The sequence below is a fragment of the Echinops telfairi genome, unplaced genomic scaffold (genome assembly GCF_000313985.2).
Source record: "Echinops telfairi isolate 266 unplaced genomic scaffold, ASM31398v2 ScPeMD7_8;HRSCAF=38, whole genome shotgun sequence".
NCBI lineage: Eukaryota > Metazoa > Chordata > Mammalia > Afrosoricida > Tenrecidae > Echinops > Echinops telfairi.
The window spans coordinates 9,317,047-9,329,099 of NW_022103905.1; the positions used below are offsets into that span (position 1 = coordinate 9,317,047).

The 12,053-nt window shown below is 48.4% G+C and overlaps 1 protein-coding gene across 1 annotated transcript; it reads right to left on the minus strand.

Moving 5' to 3' along the window:
• Positions 1 to 3,616: 3,616 nt before the first annotated feature.
• Positions 3,617 to 4,598, minus strand: TNFAIP8L3 (TNF alpha induced protein 8 like 3). Its single transcript, XM_013006374.3, has one exon. It carries the CDS (start codon positions 4,511 to 4,513, stop codon positions 4,037 to 4,039), a length of 477 nt encoding a protein of 158 aa, XP_012861828.3. The 5' UTR covers positions 4,514 to 4,598; the 3' UTR covers positions 3,617 to 4,036.
• Between the last annotated feature and the right edge of the window lie 7,455 nt (positions 4,599 to 12,053).

Consider the following 12,053-nt stretch of genomic DNA (forward strand, 5'->3'; position numbering starts at 1 on the left):
GTTGCAGTGGGTGCCAACGCTGCCCTTTCATTTCTAGAACTGGGGAGAACTTGATGCCCCAGCACATGAATGCCATGTGTGTCTCATTCTTCAGGAACAAGCTCTGTTTTTCTAGAACCACACAGACTCCCGATGCCCGGGCAGAACTCCTATTTGCACCCCAGCAGGTGAGGCTAAAACCACGACGGGGTGTGAGCAAAGGCAGGTGACTTCTCTTTTTCAACAGACTTCACAAGGTTTCTCTCAGTCTTCCCCTGGAGGCACAGGGCTGAGTTGGTACAGGCATGGCCACTCGGGCATCCGAGATGAGTATTGGTATTGCCAGGAGAGGCAGGCCAGCTCTGTGATTTCTGTGTGGTTGCATTTCCTGCCAGTTTTCAAGGGGGGTGGGTAGGGCATATATGTCCAAAGATGCCGATTCCACTCCTCAACATCTGAGTCTCAAGTGAGTCATCGTCAGGGACAGAGTGATATTCATTCCTTTTGTACTAGCTACATAGCCTCCTATCATCTTGCAAAGGGGTGGAGTCTAGCCTGTCAATCAGGTGAGGCCTCTGTGTGGGCATGGCCTTCTCCTGTCTTCCTCCCTGGGGGCGGGACACACTCTCTCTGCTTGACATTCCTGGTGACAAGTCACATGGAGTTACACTGATGGCGCAACAGCCCTGGAGCTGGAAGAGCTGCGTGGAGACCCCTGCCAACACCGAGATGCTTCCACCACCACTGGGTCCACCAGACTTCCCACCCACTGGCCTGTGATCTTCCTGCATTTGGTGTCATTGCATGTGTTGTGTGAGTGTGAAGAGGAATTTATAGAGTGGTATTTGACATATGGGCTAATATTGGACTTATGGACTTGATCTGGACTGTTTTCTTAATGTACAATTACTCTTTATATAAAGCTCTTTCTTATACACATATGAGTGTCTATGAATTTGTTTCTCTAGTCAACCCGGACTAACACACCTTTACTGCGAGCCTCCCTTCATATGCTGTAGTGGTGTGTATCACCGATGATAACTTTAGCCTTCGAAACCCTCCGAGGTGCCCTGCAGACCCACAGTGGTTGCCAGACATAGTTTGGGAAACCCATTAAACTCAATGTCTTTCTTTCACTTGAGGTGACAATCAGCACTAACAGCATTTGAGACATGGAGACACCGGACCCTGAAAGTAGGTGGCATCACTTGGCTATTAGGTCATCATCACCACGTCTCATGGTGTACATAGTGAATCTTTTTTTTTTTTTTTTTTACTAAAGTTATTGCTTTTTTTTTAAGTTATTGCAATTTAACAAAAAGACCTAAAAACTCTTTTTGGAACTCAACCCCCTGCCTACCCTCCACTACCATCTTTCAGGAATGCATAGATGGTCTTTATTGAGCAAAGTTATTGACAAGTCTTTCCCCTAACAAGCAAGACCTCTATCTAAGACAAGAGCAGAAGCTCTACCTGGCTGGGAGTCCCTGTGTGAGACAGAAGATGAACAGTTCAACTGCTGGGAGATGTGAACCCTTTTGCTGTAAACAAATTGCCCTGTGGTTCCGCTTCCTGAGAGCTTGACCACATCTGAGGTCGATGAGCGAGGGCCAACCAGACCAACTTGCACAGTGAGGGAGCTCTGAGACTGATGAAAGGCTCAGATGGCCATGTGGCAAGGCCAATACAAACCTTGGAAGACGGTGGCTTACTGGAGCTTCCAAGCTAGAGAGAATGAACATCGACCCTCCAAGAGGGAGTTCTGTGTTGAGGTTGCTCCCGTCCCAAACCAGATTTACATCCATTGAGTTAATCCCGACTCTTATTGACCCTATAGGACAGAGGAGAACTTACTCTTACGAGTTTCTGAGAGTATAAATTATGGGAGTAGAAAGCCTCATCTTTCTCCCCTGGTGCTCTTGTGGCCACCAGGAGCCTGTGTGAAGCTGGTGGTTTTGAACTGACCTTGCACTTAGCAGCCCAACTCATAACTCACTATGCCTCCAGAGCTCTTAAGCCCTCTCCTTGAGCCACCCCCACCCCTTGTGTTGGATTAAAAAAAAATTATAAAGACAGTCTTCCCCCTCAATTTTGTGAGTTGTTCCATCAGATGACCAAACCTAAGACATAGAGAAGAGACTGGTAAACCTGCTGACATGGCCCCAGGTAATAGCGATGAGAGAAGGAACCAGTGCCCATGGGCGTGGCCCTGGGAGAATGGGATGGGAGAGAAAGGGCTGCCTGAAGGAGCTGGTGTTGGAAATGACCAGGACAGGGAAACTGAGATTCCACAGACTGGCCTGAAACTCAGTTACCACTGCTGATGAGAGGCTGGAGGTCAGTGTCCATCCAGAGACCCTTTGGAAGAAAGGCCGGGTATGGACTTTTGAGAAAGAATGCATTTGAAAACCCTGTGGTGTCCACTTCTACTCTGACACACATGTGGCGTTGCTGTGAGTCAGACTCGACTTGATGGCAGCTGGAGGATCTTGCTTGGGCTGTGGTTCCCAGGGCAGGTCCCATGGATGTGATATCACACCCTCCCACAGCCATCTCCTGGTGCTCTGGGTGGGGGCAGAACGGTGCAGGAGGAGCCATGTGCCTAAGCAGTGATATGGCATTTACACATTATCTTCAGAGGAAAGACAGGCCTACTGGGGAGCAAGAGGCATGCAAGGGGAGCAAGTCTCAAACTGGTAACTTGCAGATGTTGTAAGGAAAATAGACATAACTCAAAGGGAAGATGGTAGAAGCCTTGGTGTGAAAGCCTGGCTGTCATCCCTCCAGAGATGGTGGCTGGTGGGTGATTCCCCTGTCTGCGTGCTGGCTCTCTCCATACCACACCCTAGTGTGCCCCCCACCCCATCCCCTGAAGCCACTTCCTGTTATGGCTGAGGTTCCCACGTGTCTCCCTTCTCCTTTCTTCTTCCTTTCAAACCCACTACTCTGTACTCTGTGTCTACCGCTAAGAGGTTTGATTTTTGAATCACCACTCCAAGACCTCTTGTTTGAAGGGTCATTTGAATTTATTAACAAACCAGAGGAGACAGCACAAAACAACCAAGAAAGGTCAAGGGCAATGGGTAAGGATTCGTTCCACCTGATTCTCTAGTGCTTCCTGGAATAAAGCAACCTTTCTTCTGCCTTGTGCACAGTGCTTCTGAGACAGTGTATGTGTGTGTGGGTGAGGTGGGTGGCTGCGTTTGTGTCTTGCGCCAGGCACGGGGCATTTCTGCTTCTGTGTTATGGGGGACACACTCTCCTCCCTCCCCTGGCGTCCCTATGGGAAACCTCCCTCAGCAGAATCATAATCCTGTACCTCTAAGACCCACGAAGGGCAGGGGGACGGGGGTGTGGGGGTGGGGAAGGGCTCTTGAAAACCATTTTCCCAGTTTGCAACTTTTCCACTTCTTGGGATGGTCCACGTGATTTTGTTTGAAATAGAACATTCAGAGACAGATGGGCAAACCAAGCTCATCGGATACTATTGTTCTTTTTCTTCTCTGCTGCATAATAGCCAAGAGGTAGGTTTCCCCCTCTCACACTCAGAAGAGAACACAGTAAGACCTCACATTAAGAATTTTGAAAGGCATGAGTACACACACTCTTATGTGCTCCTCACAACAGCCTTGGGAGGTCTGTGTGTGTGGGGGTGGGGGTGGGGGGCTGGGGGCAGGCATCTCCATTCCAGGGTCCAGAGGACAGGGTTGTCACTGGTGGAGGTCTCAACTACTGGCCCAGAGATCTTCCTACTGTGCAGGCTGAGCTGGTGAACTGACTTCAGGGTGTGCAGTGCAGCCTTCGTGCTCACAGTACATGAAGCGTCCATCGAGCTTGCAAATAAAGAGGATGCGAAACACGGACCTCCTCAGCGAGCTCAGGGGACACACACACCTGCTCACAGCTCAGCATCAGAGGGATGCAGAGGACAGAACATCAGCATCTTCCACAAGGGTCTCTTCTTGTATCTTGACTCGCACTCAAACCACAGAGGGTGCTGCACTGTAACCTGCAAGCAGCCAAGTCTAGCGGGGGTTGTGGTGGGGTGGGGAGGCATTCACAGGACTTTCTCGTCTATTAATTTATTGATCCCCTCGCAAATCCTCTTGAGGCTGGGCCTAGAGTCCCCATCCAGGCGATAGAGGGTGGTGAGGAACTCCGTGTCGGCAAAGTGATTGAAGACGTGGTTGATACGCCCATGGGTCCTGGGCGTCAGGTGTCGCTGCACCAGTTCGTGCACCAGGTCCTTGCACTCATGCAGAAGCTTGGAGAGCACGTTCTTATCAAAGGTATAGTCCACCTCATAGAAGCTGACCATGGTCATGGCGGTCTGGTTCAGCTTCTTCCTGAACTTCTCCACGATCACCATCTCCTCCGGGCTGAACTGGTTGTTTCGGTAGAGGATCCCGATTTTGATCGCCACCTTGATTAAGTCTTTCATGATCTTGTGGGCTTCCTTCTTGTTGCGGGTGTGCTCTTTGGTGACTTTATAGAGCTCATCGAAGATCTCGCTGCTAGTGTCGTCAATCAGCATGTTGGCCACAGTCTTGCTCGCTAATTTGCTCAAAATCTTCTTCTGGGCTTGAAGGGCAAGGCTTTTGGAACTAAACACATCGGGACCTACGGCAAGGAAAGAAAGAGTTGTAGAAATGTGAGAACCCCTTATAATGGTTCAGGAAACGAAACCCAAACTTGAGCATATGTTCATCGAGCACAAATGTAATGCCTTTATATCCTACAAACCCCACCCTAGAATCCTCGCCACCCCAGTTTCCATTTCTGAACCTTCTAAACTCCTAAGCTCTAAGCTCCTCTCTCTGCTGGAGGGAGAAGTGCCTTCTTCTTATTCAAGCCAAGTCCCACTGTTTCAGACCCACAAGGCCTTCCTGACTCTACTAACTTTACAACTGCCATCACATTCAAAATAACGCAGCTTTGTAAAGTACACAGGAGAAGGGATTGCTTCTTGGCAAGAAGGAAGCCCCATACCAAGCCCCATCCCCTTAGCAGACACGGGTCTTGATCATGGCGGCCTTTGGACTGAGTCGTGGAAGTCTTACGTATGCTTTCACTTGGACACATTGGAAACTGGACCGTGTCTTACAATCCTTGTTGCCAGGTAGCAGCTGCGCTACAGCACTAGTAACCTGGGTGCACATCAATTTAGAGCACAGGTGTAGGTGCGATGGGAGAAAAGCCCAGAAGCAATGCTAACGCATCTCCTCGTCAGAGCTCCTGGTGACCCAGAGACGGCACCACGTGGAAGACCCGCCAGTGACTTCAAGCAGCGAATGTCTCAGAAGAGTCGGGCTCTGAATGGAAAGAAGCCGTAAGGAAACATTTTATTTTGCTGCTTATTTTCCTCTCTATGAATGAATGAGAGCAGTAGGTGAAAACAAAGCAGAACAAAACTATATCCAGATGCACCTAGAACAGCTCTTCCAGCAACTACCAAATAAAATTCTAAGGAATAAAAAAAAAAAAAGCAGTAGTGCTTAACTTGATGGAAAGCTTTGTTTTTTAAAAAATTTCTTCTTCATCAGTTGCTCTTGAGGCTACTTCAGCTCACAGGGCCCCTGCAGAGTGCGCCAGGGTTTTCAATGCCGATTTCTCAGAAATAGATCTTTCTTCCAAAGTGCGTGTGGGTGGACCTGAACTACAGGAGGTGGTACAGGGCAGTGGGCCTCAGAAATGAGTGCATTAAGTGTATGCACCACTCAGAGACTCCTTTCTTTCCCTCACTGCCACCGAGACAATGTCGACTCATAGCGACCCCGTAGGACAGGGTAGAATGACCCCTGTCCATGTCTGAGACTGTGACTGTTTAGAGGAGTAGAGTCCCATCTCTGTCCCGGGAAGTGGGTTTTCAACTGCTGACCTTGTGGATTGCAGCCCAATATGTAACCACTATGCCACCAGGGCTCCCTTCTTGCTTTAAGAACATAGAACATAATGGCATTTACAACTGGTGGCATTTTATTATTATTATTTTGGATTATAAAAATGTCTTCTTTACTCAAGGGCTTTTAAAACATGGTACGGATTTCTTGAATAAAATGGAAAGTTCCCAATACAGTAAAACACACATCCGCAACCACCATACACACAGTACCTGACAGGGAAAATGAAAAACAGAAACACAAAACACCAACAACAGCAAGTTTACACAATGCCTGTAAACTGAGCCTCGTGATCTTATCTTCTGAGGTGCTTTCTCCTCTTGCCAGGGGTGCTCTGTTGGACACAGCCCACCATGGCTGCTGGGGCCACGGGCAGCTGAGAGTGGGGTCCACAGAGCGCAGCTGGCAGGGCGGTGTGGCTCTGTGCATGTGGCAAAGCATTTTAGATTTGATTCAATACTGCATGGAGCCAACAACTGGCTAGAGTTGGTGTGGCAGTTACATAATCTCCTATCAATGAAGGGGTGGAGTCTAGCCTGTCAATCAAGTTGCAGCGTGATGACCTCATTTGGAGGTGCCATGGAGATAAATAGCTCACTGGAGGCCAGATACTTGCTCTGCTTATCTCCCTGCTACACAGTCCTGTTGACAAGTCACATGGAGCTACGCTGATGGACCCAGGGACCTGTGCCAATGCTGAGCTGCTTCCACTGCCACTGGATCCACAAGACTTTCCCCCCACTGGCCTGTGATCTTCCATTGCATGTGTTGCGTGAGTGTGAAGAGGAATTTATAGACTGGTATCGGACATATGGGCTAATATCGGACTTATGGACTTGATCTGGACTGGGCTGGGGTGTTTTATTAATATACAATCACTCTTTTATATAAAGAGCTCTTTCTTACACACATGAGTGCCTCTGGATTTGTTTATCTAGTCTACCAAGACTAACACAGTTGGCATGTGAGTGGAAACTCATCAGCCAGCTTGACTCCTAGACTTATCTTTCCAAGGAGGGTCAAGCTGCCTGAGCGCAGGCACAGTATCTCCCACAGCACCTCGCTCTGGTCACAGCAATGGAACAGTTAGCTATGAAGAAAAGACCAGAGAAATGGGATAAGCCAGGAAGCATTATTATAAAACCACAGAAACCTTTCTTAAACAAAAAGATCAAAATGTGAGGAGGGGTTTCCATCTGGGCGATCCACTCCAAAGGCAGCGTTTCCATCTCTCGGACCTTCCCCAAAGCAGCCTGCACCCTGACCTTTACAGTCCACTCTCGAGGGACCCGGACCGTGTTCCTGTTCCATGTTCTTTAAGTTTGGGGGACAAAAAGATGTCTGAAGGGGCAAGATCAGGACGGGAGGGGGTAGGGTCAGGCTTCCCAGTGCTGCACTCAGGAAATGAGCAGGGCATTGTTGTGATGGAAACAATTCCTTGGTGCAGCTTCCTGGGCTTTTCTTAAAATGTCTTCCTAATGGGTTTCCAGGATCATCCTGCACCTCCCAGGGAAACTCTTTTGAGATTACCCCCCTTGGAATCCACAGACAACCCCCTTGTCATCGCCTTAGTAACTAGCCTCTCTGCCTTGAATTCATCTTTGAGATCTCCCCGACATCCTTTCAATGCTTGATCCATAGAAAAGAAGTTCTTGGTGTGTGTGTGTGTGTGTGTGTGTGTGTAGCAGCATTCTCCTGGGCTTGCTGCAAGCTTCAGTGACCTGGGAAGATGTCCATTTAAGCTGGGTTAAAAAACGTGATATTAACTCCCTGGGCTTCAAAATTATCTTTTCCTCTGGCACAAAATAATCTCTCTCTCTCTCTCTTGTTTTGGAAGGCACCTCAACAAGACTAAGACAAGTGTCTTCCTGAGAGGACTTGCCTGCGGCCATCCACGACTGCAGAGACAGACCGAAGCAGGTTTGATTTGGAGTAAGTTTGTGCAGCTATAAACTGGAAACCCAGCAGTATTTCGTTGTTGACTCACCCTCATATTTCAATAGAAGTATAAAGCAACGCATTGCAGTGCAGATGAAATGTATACGAAGAAACCCGATTTTCCTTAGTAAACATCTTGAGGGTCCTCTAAGAGGTCAGAGTCCCAGGGCTGGCTCTCGGCCCAGCCAGTGTTCTGTGACCACATTGAAGTGGCAGGCAGATGGCCAGATTCCCCAGTATTTGGTCCAGGATCTCCACATATTGTATCCCACCCTCTCTGCTGGCCATCTACCCGCTCCCTCTGTGGTCAGTGATTAATCTCTAGAAGCCCAAGCCTCCCAGACACAGACTCAATAAACACTCGACACACAGTTTAAATAGAGGCCTGACACGCTCCCTGCGTGCCTCGTTCCCTGTATGCCTCTCCCCCTCCCACAGAGGCCCCACAGTGCTACTTCAGCCACGTCTTCCCTAATCAGCAACCCCTCCTGCTCCAGGGCCTCTTCTGACCTCGCTGGTCCCTGCGGGGCATGGTCTGGAGTGCCTGCTTTGCAATCAGCAGAACTCAAGCAGCAGGCTTCTTGGGCACCCACTGCCCCAGGAAACACTGTCCCCCAAGTTAAGAGACCACACAATCTCCACAGCCAGGTGAACCTCACATGCCTGGGGTTTTTCCTTAGACCGCAGTGCCAAGAAAGTAAACCCACTCTCCATGGATGGTGCACAAGGAATGAACAGCATCTCCCTCTCGTCTTTGCTGTGGAAAAAGCTCCAACTTCCCGACAGACACTCTTCCAGAGTTTGAGACAGACATTCCTGCCCAGTTTGATCGCCTACCACGTGATCTCTGTAAGAATGACCTTTGCTCCAAGGGGAGGAAAAATCAGAGTTGTCCTCCAAAGACAAATATTTGCAAGCATTAAGGATGTTCAGAGATTGTGCCGTGTGCTTTGAAGTGAATTCCAAAGCAGAAGCTTAAAGATAAATCTGAGTAATGGCTCTGTCACTGAGCATCAGTGTAGGCCTCCTCTGGCAGATGATTTGGATGCGACTAATGCAATGGAGGTACATCTGTTAGGGAATTAAAAAAAAAAAAGAGTCACATCTTTGTAGTTGCCGTTCCTAAAAACTGTGTGAGTAAGGCATTTTTAAAGGCTCTCTGGAAAACCAGCCAACATGCGTTTACTCAGGCACAGTGGAGCTCCTGGGAGGTGCCAACAGTTAATGAACTTGGCTCTGATGGAAAGTTGGAGGCTTGACTTCACCCCAAAGTACCCAGAATAAAGACCTGGTCATCTACTTTGAAAAAAACCACCCAGTGAACACCCTAAGGAGCATGGTTCTATGCTGACACGCATCAGGACGCCAAGAGTTACAATCCACCCAATGGCAACTGATTATGCCCTTCTACCCACAGCATTTTTAAGTCCGGCTAAAACGTACAGAACAAAACATATGGCAGCTCAACAATTACATGTACAATTCTGTGACGTTGATTATGACACCCTTGAAGTTGCAAAACTCCCCGTACCTCCTTTCCTTTCCCAAGGTACTTTAAGACCATTAGCATGTCCATACCCTATGGCCCCAAGTAAGAACTGCCCCCTTGACCCTCCTTCTACCCCTGGGGACCTTTGTGGTTTCTGTATGTTGCTCACCATGGAGCCCCTGCAGCATAGGGGGCCACACGTCGGGCTGCTAACCACCAGGTCAGCAGTTCGAATTCACCAGAGGAGGCTTTCTGCTCCTATCAAGGGTTCCATGGGGCTGCTATGAGTCAGAGTGACATATTGCACTTATTCCATGTCAGTGTGATCCTGTCATATCTGTCCTCTTGTGATTGGCTTTCTTTGCTCAGAGGGATGTTTTCTAGGTTGCTCCACGTTGTGGCCTACACCAGGACGCGCCTTCTTTTTGTGGCTGAGTAGTATTCCATGGGGCGTACGCATCACACGTTGATACCCATTTGTATGTGGACGGGCATTTTGCTTGTTCCCACCTTTGGCCTCTTGTGAAAAGTGATGCAAGAACATCCCATCGTCATGTCGATCTTCCCTTCTGGGTCTACAACTAGGGCTGGGATTGCTGGGCCATATGGCAATCCGATGGTTAACTTTTTGAGGACCCCCAACTCTGCCCCACGTGTCCCACAGGCCATTTTATATCCCCACCATGAGGGGCCTAGTAGGAGGGACTTCCTAAAGTTCCTGGGAAGATTCCACTAGGTTTTAAGCTCTCCTTTTTCCATGAGCTTCTGGACGCCCCCGCATGTATTTTTTGAGCTTGAAAATATTTTATTTGGTCGCTTCTTAATTCTATACAACTAAAGAAGGCACACAAATCAGAGTTTAAGTGAAAATAATATGCCGATGACAACCAAACTCCAACCATGAAAAAGATTTCTTCTGGGTTATCATGATCATTTTGATGAGATAATAATTTTGATACTCAGTACACATTAATAAAAGAAAAGCTATTAGAAATGCGCCTCTCGAGGAGATGGGTTAGGCTGCCTATTTAAAGGGGGGTCACTAACACCTGAGTTTCACGTGGTCTCCTGGTCTGGCCAGGGAGGTTCTGCACCTCGGGTAATACGGCACCTTCCCGCTCTCCAGGTGGGAGCCTCGTGACAGCGACAGGGAAAAGTAGGGAGTCACCACGCTTTAGTCTCAGGCTTCTTCTCAGGCAGATACGTGCTCGGAGAAAAGTATGCATGGAAGTTGGAGAGAGAAGTTTGGAGCTCGCAGCCAGTCCCCTCCAAACTCTCACGTCTGCATGACATTGTGGAAAGCCTCGGCTCTCAGGTCAGACTTCTTACGCCGGCCAGAGGGCAGCTCTGCTGGGAAAGAGCGCCCAGGGCAGGAGATGCTAGTCGGGCATCCAAATACGGCTGGGAAACACTGGGGGAAGAAAAGCCACACGATCTTTCTGTAATGAGACGTTCAAGATAGTTCTTAACGCCGCGAGGGGTTTTGTCCATCTCCCAGAGATGAGTGGAGCTGGGAGGGAGCATGTCCCAATCAATGTGATCAGAGGTTGGGCTCCCTTGTCTCCTGGTAGGGCGACCCACGATCGAGTTGTGCCCAGGCTGAGAAGCATTCTGGGCAGAGGACCTTCTGTGCTAAAATCAGGAAAGTCCCAGGCACATCCGGACAAGTTGGTACATACTGAGGACGTGAGAACTGAAGAACAGAGAAGTGACAGAGGGAAACCAGTCAAGGGTGGAAGATGACACACCCCACGTTTAAAGTTCTATCATCTTCTCAGGGAAGCTACCAGCCGTGTGGCCACATTGGCTTTTAAACCCTAGAGTTTACCAGTGGTTCCTGTTCTCTGTAATTGTTGAGCATTCAAACTATCCATTCTTGTCTACATGAAGTGTTCTGGGGGAATCTGCCCAAAAGGATTTAATTGGGTCCTATTCCGAGGAAATATATGGTCCTGCAGTGCGGCAAGAAATAGACAAATAAAATTGAAAAAATTCAGAAGCATAAAAAACACTCATCTCAAACTGGCATGAATGGGAACATTTTGGGGAATCCCCATGGGCTAGGAAGGTAGACCTGAGTGTGGGTGGATGGGCATTTCCAGGAGGTTGGGAAGTGGTTTTGAGCCATGGCTCCAGGCTGGTAATTTCTCCCAAGCCACAAAGGCCCTTGGTATTATTCCTGTTAAGTTTCCAGTCCCTTGCCAGTCTAAGAAGATGCTATTTATCGACAGGGGGACTTGTGCTACAGGCGTCCATGGTGCGGTCTCACAGAAACTTATCAAAACCCCAGGAAAACTTTATGAACCAAAAGTAGATTCTATCATGCTACCGCAGACTGTCAGTATCAAAATCTTCAGAAGTTGGTCAGTAAACACACGTGCCCTAAGTTGTTCTGGCGTGTTGCAGGAAGGACCCACTGGTTATGACAGCATGCTCCCGTGTGCATCCTGCAGGGCGGGACAATCAGTCTGCAGACGACAATCCCCCATGCCACCAGTGAGCTTATGCCTCTTCATTTGTCACAGGCCTTGAGAAGTCCTTCAGTAAAGACATTCACCTAATTTTATTTCATCTACTACTTCCCACACTTACTGGACTTAGAATGAATGAAAAAACAAAAGCAATTTATCTATCTATCTATCTATCATCTTATCTATCATCTTTCTTTCTAATCTATCCATCCATCCATCCATCCTTCCATCCATCCTTCCATCCATCATCCATCCATCCATCCATCCATCCATCCA